This window comes from Mesoplodon mirus, assembly GCF_964341445.2.
Source record: "Mesoplodon mirus genome assembly, chromosome: 3".
Lineage (NCBI taxonomy): Eukaryota > Metazoa > Chordata > Mammalia > Artiodactyla > Ziphiidae > Mesoplodon > Mesoplodon mirus.
The window spans coordinates 182,485,790-182,508,447 of record NC_138978.1 but is presented as its reverse complement, the minus strand read 5'-3'; the positions used below and the strand labels follow the sequence as shown (position 1 = coordinate 182,508,447).

At 35.3% G+C, this 22,658-nt stretch overlaps 1 protein-coding gene across 3 annotated transcripts in view; it reads left to right on the top strand.

Moving 5' to 3' along the window:
• The first annotated feature begins 729 nt into the window (after positions 1–729).
• LYPLAL1 (lysophospholipase like 1) overlaps positions 730–22,658 on the top strand; it is a 45,788-nt gene continuing 23,859 nt past the window's right edge. For all 3 annotated transcript variants that reach the window (XM_082614614.1, XM_082614616.1, XM_082614615.1), the window contains exons 1-3: positions 730–834; positions 5,292–5,391; positions 16,415–16,584. In XM_082614614.1, coding sequence (XP_082470740.1) covers positions 741–834; positions 5,292–5,391; positions 16,415–16,584 — 364 coding nt within the window. In that variant the 5' untranslated portion in view covers positions 730–740. The remainder of the gene's footprint in view (positions 835–5,291; positions 5,392–16,414; positions 16,585–22,658) is intronic.

Below are 22,658 nucleotides of genomic sequence, written 5' to 3'. Positions count from 1 at the left end.
ATAAGACCCTGTGGTATAAAAAATAAATAAAATTAAATTAAAAAAAAATGGGGGCTTCCCTGGTGGCGCAGTGGTTGAGAGTCCGCCTGCCGATGCAGGGGACACGGGTTTGTGCCCCGGTCTGGGAAGATCCCACATGCCGCGGAGCGGCTGGGCCCGTGAGCCACGGCCGCTGAGCCTGCCCGTCCGGAGCCTGTGCTCCGCAACGGGAGAGGCAACAACAGTGAGAGGCCCGCGTACCACAAAAAAAAAACAAACAAACAAAAAAAAACGGCACCCTAATAGGTATGAAATGGTACCACTTTCAATCTGATTTTCCTAAGCAAACTATTTTTATAAACTACACGAAGAGTTATTATTACATGGCTGTCTTATCCTGTATATAAAATGCTACAAACATCCTGTGTAAGTCTCACAGGAGAAGGTAAAATATGTTTATGTTAAATTTTAAATATCATAACTCCAATATTTCTCCAAATCAAAAGCAATCCTGAGTTTTCGAACTGCAGTTGAAAATCCTACAGCAAAGAAGTATATCCGTGCCTTACCGAAGGGGTCACCTGTATGATACCAGTCTTGGCAAAACCAAAGCCTCAGTACAGCCTAAACTGCCTCAGACTTGGCCCGGAGGCAGGACTGCGCATGCGCATCTCGAGGCGCGCCCCCTGCCAGCCTACGTGCGCGGGCCCGCGGGAGAGCGTAAGGGCGGGGCTTGTGAATCTCTAGTCGTGGCGGCAGTCATGGCGGCTACGTCGGGTTCAGTTCGCCTGCATCGCTGCATGGTGTCGCCGGCTGGGAGGCACAGCGCCTCTCTGATCTTCCTGCACGGCTCAGGTGGACTACAGTTTTTCGTCCCGGTTACTGCAGCATGGGAAATGCCCCCCCCACCACTCGGTTTCCCCAGTGTTGCCCTAGTGGGGGAAGCGCTGGCCCCAGTAGGGCGCGGTGGACTCGGAGAGGGTGACTCTCCCCTCGGTAGCCCCGCGTCTGTGGACACACAGGTCTGGTAACCTGTCCCCGGCCGTCCTCCCCCCCCGCCCACCACCCTTGTCTTCCTTTTGCCTGTCTTGCAGTCACTGGCTGGCCCGCTGTTCTGGCCTTTGTGTCCCGTCATTCGGCCAGCCCTCTGTTTACATTCTCTCCATTGCAACCATTGCCACACATTCCCCCGCCCCATGTCTCTCCCCCAAATTTAAACAGAGCAAGTTAGAAAGGTAAGTCTTTTGCTAGAGACAAATAACATTATCTAGTACTTTTCAGAGTCAGCTACCAGTGTTTGGAATTTTCAACCGCAGTGGATTATTTATCTCCTTTCTGTGAGGGACCATGCCAGGGCTGGAGTGCCTTTTCCCCTTCACTCTTTCCTGCCCCCCATTCCTTCTCCTTTCCCACCACCCCCTTGTCTTTCAGACCCCAAGATAAAGCACAGAGTCAACTCGGAGTCCCAGGGGCAGGTATTCTCCTTCCACTGCCTGCCTTTAGTGACGTGTTTAATTCTGTATAGCGTTTCTTACACTTACCTGTAGTTACTTCTGACTTCCCCACTTCACTTCTTCCTCAAGATTAAGGACCCTTGTTTGAACCTTTGCATCCCTAGTGCGGCCCAGGGTAAGTTCTTGGGAAGTGTTTTTTAAAGAAATTAAATGCAGCCTGTGTCCCCCTCGGGGCCTACCTAAATTTAAAAACAATTCGTTTAGTTTGACTCAGCAGTGGAGATCACAAGATGGTGCATGATTTACTGCCAAGTGAATTATAAGAAAAAAAACTTTGGATAGGCATTATTAAGGCTTTTGGAAAATGAAGAGCTTGTTAGGTTTGCCAGAGGAAGTGGTCTTTAAACTGGGACTTATGTAGGCTTAAAGAGGACAGTGATTGGATAGTGGAAAGGATTGTAAGGTACAGGGTGGAAACCTGGAAATGGGCAGTTGTAGGAAATATTCTCATTTTTAAAATGAGTCTGGGTAGATTGAATAGTTTGTCCATGGTCACTTGGCTATTACTGTGAGTGGTGGTGGAACTGGGATTTGAACCCAGATCTCTGACTCCAGAATCAGTGCTCTGGAGAGGTAAGTTGAAAAAACTCTGAACTAGGATGTATCATTTTGGAAATAGGGAAGAAAAAGGCCAAAGATGTTTGAAGGGAAAGACTTGACTAATGAAGTATACTTAGAAGATGAGGGGTCTAAGATGACAGCAATGCTTATAACTCGGAGACTAATACTTATATTATTTGGGGCTCCAAGGGTGTTTATAAGGACCCAGAAATTCCCCAATACCATAGTCCTTTTAATAAGTAAATAATTTCATAAAAAGTCTGAGACTTTTCTTCTTTTTTCCCTGGACAGCTTTGCTTAAAGTTACTATCCTCACTCTTTTCAATTTCAAATTACTGACGTTTTAAAATTTGTAACCATATGTCTCTGAAAGCCAGAGTTGTATGTATATATTTTTTTGCTCTGTGCTTTGAACGAAGAGTTTATCCAAAGAATCCTGCCAGTTATGCAAGTATATTGCAGTTCCTGTGTATTTTGATCTCCAACTTATCGGGAATATGATTTTACATTAGACAATAATATATGTGGTTATGTTATAGGATATGTTTGGCTTCTGGTTAATACAAATGTGGGCAAACCGATTTTAACAGTTTTACCATACTCTTGGAATAAGGTGCTGGCTTTTTAAAGAGCAGACTTTATGAATGGATGGATGCATGTTGTTTTGTAGCATTTAGTTTTGCTTTTCAAGGTTGAAAAAGTGTTTAGAGGCAGATTTTGTTTTTTTAAAAAATCGTGAAAACTTGAGGTTCTCTTCTACGCAGTGGCAGCCATAGAACATCATATAGGAATAGAAGTTATATCTAGCCAACTTAATTTGAGTGTTTCAACTACTAAAATACCGAAAAAATACCTTCTTTCAGGATGATGAAAACAAATGATAGCTTAATTAGCTTTGCTCAGCTTCTCAGATTAGATAAATTCACTTTTATACGCTCCATTAGGACACTGTGGTTCTTCTTTCAGTGACATTCACCGTATTTGTAATTACCTAATTTAATGTCTGTATCCCACACTGAGCTCTAAGGTTCACACAGGCCCAAATCATGCATGACTTGCTTTCTCCCCGTATAGTAAGTCTCAGCAAATTGACTGAGTTGGTTCTTACTAAATTCACCAGTAACCTCTGTGTTGCTAAATGTAATGGACATTTTTCAGTCATCATTTTATTTGAACTGTTAGCAGCATTCGCCTTTCTTCTTGAAACACTCTCCTGGTTCTTTCTACCTGTATATGGATGTTGCACACTCATTCTCCTCTCCCTGGCCATTAATGTTGGGCTTCCTCAAAATTCGGTCCTAGGTCCTCTTCTCTTCTCCCTCTACATTTTTCTCCTCAGGCTAAATTCCATACAAGCCCACAGATTCTATTTTTATCTCCGTTCATGCGACACAAATATGTGTCTCCATTTTAGATCTCCTTTGAGCTCTAGACCTGGTTATCCAACTGCCTAATAGTCATTCATGCATTAATCTATTCATTCAAGAAATGTCTATTACATGGCCACTGTGCAAAGCACTGTTCTACGCTCTCAGCTCTTAAGAACCTGGATTTTGCCCTCCAGCTGGTTGTAGGTTGCTCAACCCTTCGTGTAGGACCTAGAATGCATTACAAAGGGGTACCTCACACTCAGCATGTATAGACCTGCTGCCTCCTGTGTCTCCTGTCTTGGTGTATATAGCTCTGGCCAAAAACCTCGCCGTCACCCTAGAAACCCTTCATAATTGACCCCTCATAGCTAATCTATTGCCAGTTTCTTTTAATTTTATCTCCTAAATATCTCTAGTATCTATTTCTGTATACTCCACTGCGATCACTGTAGTCTAAGCATCTGTCATCTGAACAGTAGCCTCCGAGCTATCCTTCCACATCTATCTTTGTCCTCTTTCAGGTCTGTCTTCACATAGCTTCGAGAGTAATCCTTAGAAGCATGCCCCCTTTCTGCCTCCCCCCCCCAAAACCTTCACGGCTTCTCCATGCTCTCAGGCTTTGTCGGGATGTTAGGATCCATCCTGCATTCACTGCTTTTCCCCTCATTTTCTACTTTTCACTTCTTCAATGCCATACTGCTTCCTGTACAGCGTTTCAGCATTTGCCATATCCTGTCTGAGATGCTTTTCCCTGTGCACTTCAGTTTTTACCATCCTGTAGATCGCAGTTCAAACCATTCAACAACTATCTACTGGATGCCTAGTTTGTGTCCTAGGCATCAGATGAACAAGTAACTCACTGGCTGAAACACAAAATGAACCTTGCCTTGTGGAGTTTATATTCTAGTGAAGTTATCCCTGAATCCTTAAGTGGGTCAATTCTGAATCTAATAAACCCTTGAAGTATGAAGTGTCTTACCTTTGCAGTGGTTATGCTTGTCTTTCACATTTATTTATATGATTAATTGACTAATGTCTGTTTCTCACAATAATCTATACACTCCATGAGTATAGGAATTCTTTCTCCCATCACCTTCCCATCACTGCCTCTCTAGCAGTAAGCACAGTGTCTGACACATTAGTAGGTATTCAGTAGATACTTTTTTAATTGCTGCCTTAATGAATTGATTGATTAAAAATTAGAGTTGTTAACTTGAAAATTTTCTCTTTAGGACCACATAAAATGAACCTATAGTTCCTTCCATTTTTATGGAACTACACATATATTAATTCTTGCATGAGGCTTGGTTGTTTTTCAGCCATGGGATGTACAGTCATTATTTTAGATTATGTAAACATATTGCCAAAATTAAATTCTCATTTCTTCAAGTAAAAAATAAAAGTATGCTGTATATCCCTTTTGAAGAAATTTGTCTTTTTAACTAAGAAAATTGTTTTAGGTTGTTACAATTACAAAATTTTATAAGCACTTTAGGAATTTACTATTTTTAAGAGTAGAAAGAATAAATGACAGTGTTTAAAATCAGATATGGAAAGGATTTCTTTTTTAGAAAAATCAATTGATTTATTTGTTCCTATTATATCCTTTAAACAAATGAAGAAACTTAAAACTCAAACAGGTCTTTAAAGTGAAGTCAGGAGTAAAATAATCAAAATTATTTCTAACTATTGATGGCTGATCAGTTATTTCCCATTAATAAATCGGTTTCTATACAGTTATTTTTATTTATGAAGATTTTTTAATTCTGTGTTCTAGCCTCTGTGTGACATGAAATTTATAGACTGCTTTTAAATACACTGTATTGTCAAACTGTTTTAACTTAATCTAGATTTTGTGATTCCTCAGGTGATTCTGGACAAGGATTGAGAACGTGGATCGAGCAAGTTTTAAATCAAGATTTAACATTCCAACACATAAAAGTTATTTATCCAACAGCTCCTCCCAGGTATGCAGTAATTTAAATCATTACTCAGTATAACTCTGTGGCATAAAGTATTTATAAATGTACCAGCTAGATGGTTTTTCAGCTTAATTCTGTATTTAAAATATTTTAAATTGGGGTTCTTTTTTCCAGAACTTTTTTTTTTTTTTTTTAGCAATTACTCTGTTAGACCAAGTTTCGCTAGGTGTGTAATTTATTCTTTGAAAAGCATTCCCTGAAGCTCTTAACTTAAACTTTGTCCCAGGCATAGTTTACAGGACTCTGCTTTCTGTGGCCCTGCAGATTGCTCATCTTTCAAACTCTTTTCCCCTTCTTTCACCCCCTAAAGAAACTAATAACTCAAACAAGGATAATCTTTCTAATAATTCAGTTAAACCAGAGTTCATAATCTCTGGAAAAAGGGGTTTGTGGCATTCTTTCTACACATAGAAGGTTTTAGAAATAATTTTAAGCTTTTTGAATCAGTAAACCAGAATAGGAACATGGCATCAACTACTTAATCCATATTTATACAACCTGTAGACGTGTTTAACAAAATGCACAATCATAAGACTGGTATAGTTTTGAAGTCGAACTGCTTTTTTATGATTATTAAATTAACATCTACATGGTCTTTTAAACTGGGATTTACAAGTTTTTTTGTGTGTGTAAGTGAAATATTGTGCTGAACTGTGCAACCCAACTGACTTCCCATAATCTATTCTTGATTTGTTCTTATTAGCACACTGTGTACTTACGCAAATGCTTTGATTTATTTTTCTGTAAACTTAGTATTAAGGAGAAGTATTGATAGAAACAGAACTTCAAGGACCTTTTCATATCTACTGTTAAAAATTTACTTATCTGAGTTGATAGAATTGATAAAGGTAGAACAATAAAATGGTAATTTTGTTTTAAGATTCAAAAAAAAGTTATTATTTTAATATAATTTTGGAGCAGTTTAGTATTTTGATAGTGAAGATAAAAGACCTAATGGCCAGTGGGTTATTTTTGTGCTGTAAATTGAAGGTCTTTGAAAATGTCCGAAGAGCTTATTATTTACTATTGGTTTTTAGGGTGAGTGAAGTTAAGAGGGAGGAAGACAGTGGTATTTCCCATGGGAATGGGAAAGATAAGTTCAGTTTTGGCTAAATATAAATGTAATTGGCTGATAAAATTGAATGGAAGATCATTGGAAACATGATTCTAGGAATTACTATTTTTCGCTTATGAATATCACGTCACCACCAATTATGATATGAATTCTAGACCAGTGTACCTCATACTTAGGCCACAGATATTTCTGAGAGTCCAGAATTCTCCATGTGCTCTAAAGCATTATTTGTAGGTGCTGTTGTGATTTAATAAAATATAAAAGCATTGAAATTTTTACTGAATTCATAGTAACTTTTTATTATATGTTTTCATAGTCAATAGCTATTTGGACAGATCAACAGACATTTTAGACCGTGCTATCAATGGAATATACTATAAGCTACATATATACATTTAAAATTTTTGACACCAAATTAAAAAAAAGGAAGAAGAAACAGGTAAAATTAATTTTAATAGGTTATTTTATTTAACCCTTATATCCAAAATATTATCATTTCAACCTGTAATCAATATGAAATTATTAAAATGATATTTTACATTCTTTTGTTCATTTTCCTGTCATAGACCATTTTAGTTTTTATCCTCAGTTTATCAGTATGCATACCTATTTATCTTATTTCTTATTTTCCTTCAGGAAAATTCCTAGAAAGTGCTCAGAGGTCTTAAAGTCAATTTCTTTTTGTTTAGGGAATTAGCTTTTCCAAATTGTTTTCCAAAAATGGAACAATTTGCATTATTTAACTTAGCCTGTTATTAATGTAATGTGGTTAGGTTAAAAAAATAGTAGATTGGGAATTCCCTGGCTTTCCAGTGGTTAAGAATCAGTGCTGTCACTGCCAGGGCTCCCTGTTTGATCCCTGGTTGGGGAACTAAGATCCCACAAGCCACGTGGCACGGCCAAAAAAAAAAAAAACAAAAGTAGATAGATAGATAGATAGTTATATAAATAGATAGGGATAGATGTGTGATTTTTTTTTCTTGTACACTCAAAATTTTTTTAATATTTTTTCTTGATCACAAAATTAATTGTTGCCTTTACAGTGATACCTACTTTATAATTTAACAGCCTCTCAAAGAAGACTGAAAAGAAAAATATAGAGTTATGTCAAAATAAGAACAGACTACCAATTTGTTGATCAATTTTAAGCTTAGTTAATGGGTATGTGCTTTGGAAATATATTTGAAGTCACTTTTATGTTATAGTTAGACATTTTTAATGCCATTTATATTTCAATATATCATATATTAATAAGAGTGAAGCATATGTAATACATATCTAAAGTGACAAATACAGTAATAAATCAACAATAAATCCACTTGTTATTCCTTGTAATTAGTTTGAATGAAAAATCTGGTATGTACTATACAACGTGGAATCTTTGAGAAACCAGTACTTCAGTTAAAGAGGAAAAGTGAAGACTTTTAGAAATACGTCATCTAATTCTTAATTAAAATAAAATTATAAGGGCCATTAATGAAGAATTTGTCAGTTCTGTGTCTTAATTTTCACGTCGGAAATTAACAGATTTGACTAGATCTCTAAAATCACTTACAATGATTAACTTTTTGTATTTGGGGACCCTTCAGATTTTATCTAGTAAAGATAGAGTAAGAACCAGTAGTGTGGGACTTCCCTGGTTAAGAGTCCACCTGCCAATGCAGGGGACACAGGTTCAAGCCCTGGTCCGGGAAGATCCCACATCCCACAGAGCAACTAAGCCTGTGCACTACAACCACTGAGCCTGCGCTCTAGAGCCTGTGAGCCACAACTGCTGAGCCCACATGCCACAACTACTGAAACCCACGTGCCTGGAGCCCATGCTCCGCAACAAGAGAAGCCACTGCAATGAGAAGCCCGTGCACTGCAACGAAGAGTAGCTCCTGCTGGCCACAGCTAGAGAAAGCCTGTGTGCAGCAACAAAGACCCAACGCAGCCAACAGTAAAAATAATAAATAAATAACTAAAATAAAAAGCAAACTGGGTTTATATGAAGTTCAAAACCAAGCTAAACAAAAATCATTTAAAAAAAAAAGAACCAGTAGTGTAATGCTCATCGTCTTTTTTGCTGTACTTGTTAGGCCAATAGGTGAGGGAAATACCCAAGATGGTAATATTATTCAATAGCAGATTGAAGATACATGGAAGTATTGTGGTACAGTATTTAAGAATGCAGTTTTTGGATTAGGCAGACCTGTGATTGAATCCTGATTTCTCTACTTAATGCTGTAAGGTTTTGAGCAAGGTATATTGCCTCCCTAATGGTGTCCCAATTTCTTGAGCATTAAAGTAGAGATAATTGTATCTACCTCAGAGTTGTGAGAATTGAATGTATAACGTACATAAATTCTTCAGCACGAAGTGTGACATAAAATAAGCACTCAATAAATGTTAGTTACTTAGAGCAGTCTATGATATCCTTGTGGGCAAGATATAGAAATATCCAAAGAATTACAGATAATCCTTGAGGAAATTTTCCAGAACTGTGTTTCTGGGTTGTATTCTTATTTTAATTTAGATGAGGAGACAGTGCTCAAATCTCCAGATGATATCCTCAAAGGAAATGCCCAGTCATGTTGTTTGCCCATGTTTTTATTTGGTTGTCTATCCTTTACTTACTGATTTGTTAAAGCTCTGTATTTTTTTAGATACAGCTTGTTGTTGTTAGATGTATGCATTCAAATATCTTGTCCCTGTCTGGTTTGCATTGTCACTCTCTTAATGAAATCCTGTGACCAGAAGTCCTAATACGTTTCTTTAAAAGTAAAATTTACGGTGAAATGCAAACATCTTAAGCATACAGGTCAATCAGTTTTTATGAATATATGCACTTGTTTACTTCAAATATAGAGAATGTTCCCACCATCCCAGAAAGTTTTCTTGTGCCTCCTTCCAATCAATTCCTACCACACATAGATTACCATTGTTCTAATTTCTATCACTGTAGTATAGTTTCGCCTGTTCTTTAATTTCAACTAAATGGGATAATTTAACCTTCTGTGTCTGGCTTCTTTCACTCAACATAGTGTTTATGTGCTTATCAGTAGTTCATATAAAAATTTTTGAGTAGATATTATGTGTGAATATACCACACATTTATTTATCCATTCTACTGTTGATAGACATTTGGATTATTTCCAGTTTTTGAAAATAATGTATGTCACTGCTATAAGTACTTTTGTGTTTTGTGAACATATTTTAATGGATTCTTACCTGAACTCTGTTCTGTTTCATTGGTCTATTTTTTGAATTTTATGCCAATATAAAACTGTTCTGATTAATATAGCTTTATAGGAAATTTTGAAATCAAATTGTGTAAGTTCTCTTGAACACTTTTTCATCCTAGGTTCTTTGCATTTGTATGTAAATTTTAGAATCCACTTACCAATTTTACAAAACACCTGTTTGGATTTTGATTAGAATTGCATGTAATCCACAGCAGGTTTATTTACAGAAAATTGATGTCTTCCAGTCCATGCACATGGTGTGTCACCGTTTATTTAGATCTCTATTCATTTCTCTCTGCAGTGGTTTAGACTTTTCAGTATAGAGGTCTGTTGCCAAATTTCTTCACAAATATTTTATGTTTTTTTGTGATATTGTAAATGGAATTTTTTTTTAAATTTAAATCTCTAATTTGATTGTTACAAGTACATAGAAACACATTTTATATTTGTATCTTGTTCTTATATCTTGCTATCTTCATAAATTCACTTATTGCTAGTAGTTATTTAGTAGATTCCTTATGATTTTTGTGTAAACAATCATATCATCTATGAATAAAGGCAGTGTTACTTTCTCCTTCCCAGCCATCAATAATTTAAATGATGGTATAGTTTCTCGGTGTTTTGAAAAATTCTAAAAGTAATAAGATTCAGTCAGTAGTGCCTCTACTTTTCAATTCACTGTTTTTCCCAATGAAGTGCATGTTTATATTTTTCACTAAACATATATTCTGAAACAGGGTTAGGCACTCTTGATTTAGGTTTAGTAATGGGTTCATCTTTACTCCATCACTTAGGATTCATACCTGAAGCATGATATTAGGAGATCTCTCTCCTGATAACAGTGGATCTGTACTATAAGTACACTCCACTGGCAAGGAACCCTCATTAAAAAATGCTATTTTGAAGAAATAGTATACTTCTTTGGTAAGTATTTTAAATGGTACATTTAAATATCTATTAGTATGTAAAAGCTTATTTTCTTAGAAACATGTTCTTTCTAAAAAAAAATCAACAAAAATTTTTGACCTTTTTCTAGAAATCACAGAATGGATATTACAAGAATTAAACTCAAAAGATATTCAGAGCAAAATAAAATAATTTTAGGTATCCTGTTAGGTATTCTGCTGACAAAGATTATTCCCAAATCACAAATGATTATTGGCATTCATCGTTCAACAAATACTTGTTCTTGCCACTGGGGGTATCACTGTGGAAAAGAGCATTACAGGGAGAGGGAATGTCAGGTGCTAAGTCCCTGGATCATTAGTGAGGTGGTCCTGAAGAAAAATGAGGGAAATGTGCCTGGAACCTAGTGAATGTTGGGGGAAGAGCAGTGAAATGAGCACAGAGAGGAAGCCTGGAACCCAATGATGTTATCTGAAAGGTTATGATGACCTTTCGATTTTATGACTTACAGGGAACAAAATTTGGTGTCAAGCTGAAATGTCAACTCTTTATATTTTTAGACCTTGGACATTCATTCCCGTTTAATATTTTACCAGTGTATAATGGTTTGATTGATTGATTGATTGATTGAGGAGCCACACGGATGTTCTTTGCTAAACATATTTATTTATGGTGGTAATGTCTGAGCTGTTTTATACCAGCTAATAAAGTGGTTTATTTGAGGAAGAAGGTGAATGAGTATAATATATGTGCCAGTTTGTTTACCTGCTTTAAAAGACAATCTTACTTTCATGCTTTATTGAAAGGTTTTTCTAACATCTTAGGAAAATTATGCATTCTTGATTGTTTTATTAACAAAAAAAGTTCAAAATTATTCTTTGTCTCATCACATTTTTCCTATTATCTCCTTTGAACAGAATTAATTTTCTCAGAGAACTGAGAGAACAAAAGGCTACTATATTAGTAAAACTTATATTCTATGGAGCATCTATCTCTAATTAAGTAAGGTACTGTCAAAGACAAAAAGTTAAGTGAATGTCATTTTTTTTCTATTAATGGCTGAGTTCCCAGAATGATTCATATTTTAGCCTATGATATCATCCTTATTTAAGTGCTTCGACAGGCAAATAAACCCTTAGAGAAACAGAAGAAAATGAAAAGGGAAGTAGAAACAAGTCAAAAAAGTACCAGTCTGATTCAGGCTTTAGTATGAGTGTTGTATATTGTTTTCATTCAGAAGATCACTGTGATTTAAGTGACAATTTCAATAGTTTGAGAGTTCTTTTTCTCTAACAGTGACATAAATGCTATATGGAAAGCACCTGCTTTCATTTTCAGAGTACTTTAAGAAAGTTAATCCTGAGAAGGGATTCTGGGAGGTGGGAGGATAGAATGCTTTCTGTCTTCTCTCCCGTTCTGATTCCAATTTATCTACCTCTCTTGAGCCAAGCAGCTTCTGAAGTCAGAAGGCCTACAGGAATGAGGGAGAATTTAGGCTCTGTGGGGGTCCCCATAGAGAGCTGGTGCAGGATTTTATCTTCTCTGCACCCAGTGTATCCACTTAGAGCCTGCGGAACGAGGCAGGAGAAGCCTTAGGTAGGGCCCAGAATGTGGCCGACCCTGGGAAGAGCACAGTCTGCAAAACTCTTCCCACCTCCCAGATTCATGTCATAAAATGTTAATTCCCAGGCAATAATGCAATACTAGTTAAATCCCACAAGGACTTTTTTTTTTTTTTTTTTTTTGGTTGCGTTGGATCTTTGTTGCTGTGCACAGGCTTTCTTTAATTGTGGTGAGCGGGGACTACTCTTCATTGCGGTGCTTGGGCTTCTCATTGTGGTGGCTTCTCTTGTTGCAGAGCACGGGCTCTAGGCATGCGGGCTTCAGTAGTTGTGGCTCATGGCCTCTAGAGTGCAGGCTCAGTAGTTGTAGCACACGGGCTTAGTTGCTCCACGGCATGTGGGATCTTCCCGGACCAGGGATCGAACCCATGTCCCCTGCATTGGCAGGCAGATTCTTAACCACTGCGCCACCAGGGAAGTCCTGAAATCCCACAAGGACTTTTAAGGGGAATTATTTGAAACTATTTAAGAATTTACTAAATATTTGATTAATTTCTTAGAGAAACAAAGAAGATTAGATATCTGAGAATAGGCAGGACAAGTCTGTAAGACATGTGGTAATGGTGGTAGGGAGAGGGGGCCCACCTGACTCCACCTCAGAACATATTCTAAAACCACTGTAAATACAGTCGATATGATCCTAACACAGGAGTAGATAAATAGATCAGTGGAACAAAATAGAGCCTTTCCCAACCAGAATTTTCCACCTGAATCACAGAACACACAAAATGACTTGTCATTTTCTTGATTTTTGCCTAGGATAGAACAGAACTAGTACCAATCTAGATGCTTTGGAGAGCAGCCCATTCATTATAGATAGTAAATGTATTAGGTCATTAGGTTTTAATTCTGTTATTTACCTAGGTTGACACAGACTAGATAATTCAGACCTATAATATGGCAAAGGTAGAATTTCACCTTTGTGAGAAAAGTCTTTGTTTTTTTGTAGTAGTTCAGGCACAACTGGCTATCCATTTGGGAGAAAATGAATTTGAACCCTTAGGTCACTTCATGTATGAAGTAAATCCCAGAAAAATTCAAAACTTAAATGTAAGAATGAAAACAAAAATCTTAGAAGAAAATCTTGGATTCTATATGTAAAAATGTATGGATTGAGAATACCTTAAATAAATCAGAAGACCCAGAAATTTAGTTTAATACAAAAAAAAAAAAGGACAGATTATATCAATTGTAAAAGTCTTTTATTTGGCTTTTTAAAAAAAGATACTTTAAATACATTATGTCAATATAAAGAAATTGATTTGAAAAAATACTTGAAATACAAATGAAAAATATTTATGGCAATAATACACAGATGCTGTTCTAAACTAATAAAAAAATTCAAAACCCCAATAGAATAAAATAGCCAACGTTATGAATAAGTAATTCCTTTATGTGGCGTTCTGGAAAGGCAGCACTAATCTATAGTGATAGAAATCAGTCAACGGTTGCCTGGGAAGTGAATGGGACTTGCTTGTAACTGGGCATGATGGAATTTTCTGAAGTAAAGGAAATGTTCTGTATCATAATGGAAATACATTGGCAGAAGTCTTTGAACTTTGTATTTAAAATGTGTGCATTTATATATGTAAACTATACCTCAGTAAAGTTGATTTTAAAACTATAGTTGATACCCTTCAATGGTAATATTTTAAAGTATGTTAGTATCTATTGTAATTAGGGTAGGGCTGTTGGGCAAAAGGATGTTCTCAGACCTTTCTTGTAGAAAGGTGAATTTTTATAGCCTTTGTGGAAGCAACTTTGAAACATCTATTAAGGTAAAAATCATACCTCTCAATCCAGTAGTCCTATTTCACAGACTCTGTTCCATAGGAATAAAAGTCCCAGTATGTAAAAACATGTACGTGAATATGTTTGATGCAGAATTGTTCTTAGTGGCTAAAACCTGGGTACCAAATATTAAATGCCCATTAGTAGGTGAAAGGCAGATTAAATTGTGGAACATCTTTATTATATTATATAGCTATTTAAAAGGATGAGTAAGAGCTATATCAGATGAAAGGATTTCCATGAGGTATTGTTAAAGGAGAAAAGTATGACACACATAAGAAAACCAAATAGGCTTATTTCATTTTTGAAAAGCAAATGCTCTAAAAACTATAATGTAAAGAAACATGTTTTAATGTATGTGCAAAGAAAAACATTCCAGATCATTAACATAGTTTACGTAGTGTGAAGGGCAAGGATGTACGATGGGGTGGGAGAGGAGAGGAGGAATGGAGAGATGAGCAAAAAAATAAAAAGGACTTAATTGGAAGATATCAAAACAATACACACACAGACAAAATAGCCTGTATTTGCAAGATTTCATGCATGTGCATAAACTAGGAGAAAATGTTAGGATTTTATGTACTGACTTACAGAGATGTTTGTAATATACATTCAAATTTTAGAAAGTATGTTACCAAGTAAAGTTTATAACACGATTATATTTTAGTAAATACGAGGTTCTCTGAAGATGAGTTCTTGTTAAATCTGAGTCGGAGCAACTGTCTTGTTTCCAGATTTCTTTCACTTTCTCTGAGAAGGTTTCCAAAATATTTTTCTTGACTTTTAGTCTCCTTAAGTGGATATCCGTTTATTTTAGAGTGTTAAGACCAATACCGAACAACAGTTGTGTATTTCTCCTATTCCCTTCAGCGCCACCCTTTGGTCCTAACAATTGGATGTTTCTGATGGTCAGATCTGCACAGACTGCAGAGTCCTTTTGCTACAGTGGTTGAGAGAATGAGAATTGAATAGTTCTCTCTCCTTGGGTGTGCCAGGATTCCACTTGGTTTTTCACTAAAGAAAATGCAAAGAAGCACATTCAGATCTCAGCTGGTGTCTTTCAGCCCTCCATTTTTTTGTTCTGGCTGTACACTTTATGCTTTTATTTCACTGACTCTGGAGGGTGAGAATATATAGCTAAATTTGAGATGGGGCAAAGTAGTAGAGGTGTTGGTCTAGGAGAAACCCTGCATCTGTGGTCATCACTGGTTTAGATTTCTTTCAAATTATAATGTATACTTTTGTCACTGTTTGTGTTTTCTGTGGTCTTCTTACTTATAAAACTGTTTTTCACGGTCACATGAGGGGAAAGCAAGATTTGCTAAGTGAAAAGTTGTCATCTTTGGAAAACTATTGTTCTCCATGTGTGTCTTCTATATCCCCATAAACTTCTGTGTGTTTGCTACAGGAAGCTCTAAGAGTGTTTTCATTCCCTTCATTTACCTTTACCAACATAAGACTTGATACAGGACCCCTTGACCCCATTATAATTGATTAAAACAGAATATTTGGAATACCTTGGGATACACACAAACGTGTGCATACACACATGTATACTTAAAATAACAGAGCATCCAGAGCAAGATTCACTAATACTGTAACCACCCCATCTCATACTTAAATGTAAAGCATCTTATAATAGTCTTGTTCAACAAGACACCCAGTTCAGGGCATCTTATCACATAAAATGTTTTTAATAAAAGTCCAACAAGGCACCCAATTTGAGATCCAAATGATGCAAACAGGTTGGAATATCTGTATGATAAGCACTTCCAAAGATTATTTGTATCCCATTAAACTCATTTCAAGGTTCCTGAGAAGATTTAAAAATAAAATAGCTCCAACTCTTGATTAACAAAACAAAACAAAACAAAAATACTGTGAAGACTCCTATTCTAAGGATAATCTACCTGGATGTGATCAAGAAACCTTTAAATTACTAACGTAGCCTTCATACTTATGTGCTACAAACTAACCACCTTTTGAAAAGCATTTTGGTAAATCATATTTTCTACTCTTGAGGCATTGACTTTTTGCATGGCCAGACATTATTTATTTAGCTGTAAATATTTAAATAATCATTTAAATTGAGTGGAAAAAATAACATGCACACACAATAAATAATTACCCTTTTTTCATGGGGATTTTCTGGAGAATTTATGAAACTTAAAAGATGGAGGAACTAAGATGATGAACTGGCATTAATAAATGTTAATAGAACCAAGGTAAGTATAGAAGAGTTAAGGCAATCAGCATGGGAATATTTTTAATGTGAATTATTTAACTTTTAAAACTTGGAGGAAATTGTAATTATTCAAAACACTAATTTTTTAGAAATTAAAACATCTATTTTAATTTCTTCTTTTTCTTTTTTTGGTTTTAAACAGGCCATATACTCCTTTGAAAGGAGGATTCTCCAATGTATGGTTTGACAGATTTCAAATATCTAATGACTGCCCAGAACACCTTGAATCAATTGATGTAATGTGTCAGGTGCTTACAGATTTGATTGATAGTGAAGTAAAAAGTGGTATCAAGAAGAACAGGATATTAGTAGGTAAGATCTTTAGATGTTGAGAATTTAAATACTTTTTTCACTTTTATGTAATTCTATACATTGAATTTTACTTGGAACATTATTTAGAAGCACTTTGTATATCATTTGACCTATTCACACTTTCAGATAAACTTTACATATTAAGAATTTTACGGGTAATAGAATTATAAGCAAAAGCTCATGAAGCTTTAAATGATTTTCTTTTTAATAATAACATACTTTAAGACTCCCATGGCGGTAAAAATTTTCTTTCTACTTTAATTTTCAATTAAGAGATTATTCATTCCAGTTTTTAAAACATTTTATTTTAATTAGCTTAAAATTTATATGTTTAAACTACTATCGCCATAATTAAGATAAATTAGAGTACATAGTCAAAATATAACATCAAATTCGTGAAAAGTATACTCTTCGGAGTTAATATTGTAGGAATAAGGTATTCATAAACTTTTGTTAAACATGTCTTTAGCAATCTCTCTTCCCAAGGGGATATAGCATGCCTTTATATAAGCTTTATTCTACTTACACCCCTTTCTTTTTCTGCAATCATAAAATGCATAAACTATTTTATAATACATACAAAAATAAGATAAACTGTATAGAATGTGAATGATACAGGATGGATTTTTGTTAAAGAGTTATTTCCCAATAACTATTTAATTTATAATGAGTTGTATTTAATGTTGAAATTATAAAGCAAATTAAGTATCTTCATCATGTTCTAAACAACATTAAAATGTACATTGAAATCCTGTGTAGACAGGATTTGGGCAAATTAATAAACTTCCTTTGTGTTTATTGAAGTACTAAACTATTCATTGAGTTGAGAAGCAATATGATATAATGGATGGAATACATTTTTCTGTCTTGGCTTCAGCATTCACTTCTGTTAGTTAAAAGCAGTGTGCCCTCCAGTACAGTAACATCACCTTTCTGGGCCTCTGTTTCCTCATCAGTGTTTAACTCTATATTTCTATGTTTCTCTGTTTAACATCTGTGTCACAGAGATAAATACAGAACGTTATGGGAGTACTGGGAAGAGCATGGTGAAGGGGCACCAATTCAGTCTAGGGCATCATGAAACAGTTACAAGATAGAATTCAAACTATGTGAATGTGTAACAGATTCTGTCATTCAATGATTTAGCAAATATTTTCTAAGTTTCTAAGTACTGTGTGTCTGGCAGTAAGTTAGATGCTCAAAGACACACCGATAAATAGAACAGGAATGCCACAGTTGCTTACAACCTAGAAGAGCCCATGAGGTACTTAAAATGGTAACTGTAAGGCCAGCCAGCCTTGATGATTGCCCTAAAGCAGTATAGCTGACAGCTCTTCAAAGGGAATGATCATCTGTATTTATTTTTATTTCTCAGGACCCATCACAATGCCTAGCACAGAGCTAAACATTTATAATGAGTGGCATGACCTGATCTGTAAATTGATGACTTAAGTAGTTAAATATCACAGGAGTTCAGATGAAAAGAGGTCATAAGTATTTGGGGCTATTAGAGAACAATTTAATAGGAAAGTATCAGAAGCATTTGAGATTTTGAGATGTGCAAATAAATAAAATTTTAACTATTATAGTGTAGAGGTCTAAACATAGAGAGTAATATGAATGGTAAATAGAAGTAAAAAAAAAAGTAGTGCTTGTTTTTGTCTGTCTGGATGTTAGATGGCTTTAGCAGAAAGTTTGTTGTCTGACTGGAAAATGCCTATTGATCTGATAGCTGGACTAACAGCCTGAAGAGCATAATGGTATAGTGACCAAAATGGGTCGAATCTAAAGTCCACCACTGCCTAGCTGGTTCATCAGTTAATTGCCTACACTGAATTTCTGCTACCTCATCTGCAAAGTGGGAATAATAATATTATAAAAATACTATTTTACTGGGATATGATGTTTGTAAAACAGTTGGCTCATTTTACACTCTCAATAAATACTTTCTGGTTCCCTTTTATCCTTTATTCTATAGGTAATTGAGGAGAGATGATTGAAGTATGTCTTTGAGTCATATAGTTAGTTAGGACTGTGCTTTAGGAAAATTAATCTGGCAGAAGGGGTAAGTGAAGAGATAAAAATTTGGGTATGGGAAAACCAGTTACTGAATTTATGATTATAGGGTAATGAGATCCTGAAGTCATGCAATGACAGTGGGAAAACACAATATTAGTACTATAATAAATTGCTTTAAATTAAAATTATAAAATCTTCATACATAAAAACATAGAAAATATACTAATCGTACTTCTAATGTATGTGTTAAAGAACGTATCGCGTTGAATTGTAATTGCTTGTCTGCTTGTCTCTTGCCCCATCCCTCCTCCTTGCCCTTCCCTGTATCCATCAGTTACTTCATCTTATTCATCTCTGAAAAGACGTTATGGATTGTTGTAAGGTCGGAGAGCTGATAAGACTTTTGAATCTGGGTTTACTTCATTTCAAAGCCCATGGTTCTTCCATTTAACTGAACGCTTGTAAAATTCTTAATACATCTTGTCAAATTCCTTTCATGAAAAAAATGTACCAATTGATACTTCTCCCACCTGTATTAGAATGTCCATCTTATTATACCTCGCTGAATAATATTGTCTTGAAAAATATTTGCTAAAAATAAGTAAACAAAAGTAATTAATATGCACTTAATTTGTTATTTTCCTTTTAATTCTGTTTATGTTTTGACACAAGAAAGCTATTTTTAATTGTCTATTTTTTTCCAAATAATTTCTCAGTTTAAGAAGGTATTTCTCTAGGACTTGAATAAATATTCAAATAGGTATTCTACTGGCTTTTCTATAATTTTTTAAATATTTAATTATTTGATTCATCTGGAGTTTGTTTTAGTTTCTTTCTACCATATCATGGAAGGTTTTAATTATTTTCTGAAGTACCAAGAGAACCTTGTTAAAAGATGATCTTATTTATAAAGCAATCAGTAATGTGGTCGATGTTTTATCAAAGCTCCACTGAATTTTTAACAAAATTTCATTTTGGAAGGGTTATAAACTATTCTATTATAAAATTATAAAATTTGAAATTTATTACAAAATGCATATAATAGGATAGTTATATACACTTATGAATATAAAAAATTGGGAAAGAAAAAAATGCTTTTTTAGAATTTGTGAGGTGAGCTTATGAACTCCTATAAAGCCTTTTTCCTAGCTTGAGATATGAAAGAGACGACAGAGGTGCAGATGCAAGGTTGTTTGTCCTTGTTACTTTACTGTTAGTTATTTAACCAGTCAATGAAAATAAATCTTCACTTACATTTCTGTAGAGTTAAACAAGTATGCCAAAATACATGTGATTCTTGACTTTCTTTTATTATGACAAAACATTACTTATACTACCTCCTTTTTCTTTACATGGATTAGCTATTGATGCATAGAGGAAATAGCATTCTAGTCCTATAGGGATTTTCTCTTGTAGTTTTTTTTTTTTTGTCCTATTGATCTAACTGAACTTCTCACTTATTTGAAAACATGGCACATGAAGCAAAATATTATCTATTCAAATATTTGTACATGCATTTCCTGAGTTCTGAATATCATAATTGCAAATGCATGAGTGCAACTGACAGCAGTATAACATGGTTAAGAACTTGGGCTCTGGACTCAGACTGCAGGTTTCTAATCCTAGATTTACTATTTTGTAGGTATATGAGTTTCCTTAACCTCTGTGTGTGGATGATGATAATGGTACTTATCTTACAGAGGTGTGATAATTCAATTAGTCAATTCATGTGAAATACTTAGAAATGTGCTTGGCAGGTAATGTTGAAGAAATTTTCTTGCTGTTATTAAACACTCTCTATACCACCTTCTGCATGGTCTCTCCAGACAACAGAAAGGCCGTGCTGGACCAGTGCTGCCCTGTGGAGACTCAGGAGCTCATTGTTCCTTCCCTACCAGCTGTTTTCTTTCCTCAGTAGTATATGTGCTGTGCTTCCCTCTTTCTTTTTCATTCCTCGTAGATTCTTTAAACAGAAGTTACTGCTTCATATTTTTCTACTGGTTTAATCCTTTTGTCAAGTGTCTATTATAGAACATTTTAAATTAAGTAAGATTTAAATGCTATTTATAACATTTTAATGAAGGAGGGATCCAATGGGACGTCAAAGCAAAGTGCATTTGAGATGCGAGACACATATACAAACAACATAGGTTATTTTAAAAAATTAATTATAAGAGGAAAAACTAGAAAAATTAGAAGGTTAAAAAGGAAAGGTACTTCCCTGGTGGAGCAGTGGTTAAGAATCTGCCTGCCAGTGCAGGGGACACGGGTTCGAGCCCTGGTCTGGGAAGATCCCACCTGCCGCGGAGCAACTAAGCCCGTGTGCCACACCTACTGAGCCTGTGCTCTAGACACGAGCCACAACTACTGAGCCCGCACGCCACAACTACCCACACGCCTAGAGCCCGTGCTCTGCAACAGGAGAAGCCACCACAATAAGAAGCCCGCGCACCGCAACGAAGAGTAGCCCCCGCTCGCCACAACTAGAGAAAGCCCGCAGGCAGCAGTCAAGACCCAATGCAGCCAAACATAAATAAATAAATAAATTATTTTAAAGGAAAAAATAGAGATAGTAGTACAAAATTGTTATCCTTGTTGATTTTGTTTAATATGTGATAAAATTTCAGATTTAATATCACACATTGTGTCCTCATGGAGCCCTTTTCTCTGAGATTGTAATTTTAACCAATATAGCTTTGTAAACAAAGCTATTCTCTATATTTGAGTAGGTGGCAGCCCATTCTTTTTCTGTGGTTTTATTTTGGTTAGTGATATTATATTAAACTTAGTTTAAAAACAATGTTTTTATAGAGTATGATATACCACCTTTTCTAGGTAGTTTACACAGCTTAGGTCAAAAATGAAACTTCTCATACTAAATTTAATTTCCAAATTGTTAATGAAACTTCTAAGTGCTGGAGTACCAAAAACTATCAAAAGCTTTACAGTATAATGAGGGAGATAACAGAAGTAAAGTGTTCTAAAGAACAAGTCGATTTGGGGGGGAGCTAGGAACTGCTTCTTAGAAGAGATAATTTCCAATTGAGTTTTAAAGAATGAGTGAGAATATGACTGGTAAACAAATAGGGAAACACATTCATGAAAGAAAACAAGGGACACATTAAAATCTCTCAGGAACTACTAGTTTGACATGCGCTTCAACTCCTAGGATTATTGAATTATATACAGAGAATGACATGATCAGATGAGCATTTTAAAAAGATTACACTGACAACACTGTGAAGGCTGGCTAGTCTGAAGTCCGGGGGAATAGGAAGATGGCAAATGCAATAGATCCAGTAGAATGATGAAAGACCAACACGTACAGTGTTTCACGACTTTGGAAACAAAGGATGAGTAAGATTACACTTAAGAACATTGCAGTCAACTGGGAGTTTAGCTAAGAAAAATCCTTTGTTTTCTTGTTTTCAACAATGGAAATATATTTCTTAATGGAAAGAATAAACTTTGGTTAGAAAGGAGGAACTGGGCAAAAGCTTTAAATGTGTTCCTTGGAGACATTGGTGAATCCTTACTATGCATATTAAGAAGATCAGGTATAAGAAAGTTTATTTATTTTTATATAATACCACACATGATTCTACAGAGGGTATGGTAAAAATTAGGGGAAACACAGGCAATAAAATAGTGACTTTTAAATTACTTTCTGAATTTGGCAGCATAGCTATTGTTAAAACCTGGATTCAGATTCTGTATTCTGAGAAAATTATTAAGAATATAGTTTAACACTACAATGTGTTTAAATTATACACATTTTTTCATATACAGTATCTTTCTTGACCCTTGTAATAGGTGAAGTAGGAAATTAATTATTCTCATTTCAGATAAGAAGAAGCTAAAGTTTAAAGAGACTGCTGGCTAAAATAGAGTTGGGACTAGAACCCAGATCCTATGCATTGACTTAGGAACTTTGTACCATAATGAGATTCCTTTTTCTAACCACTAGGTGGTGATAATTTGTTGTTAAGAGAAAACTGACGTAATTTAGATTTAACTTTGATCTAGGATGTATAGAACCTGACAAATGATAATGA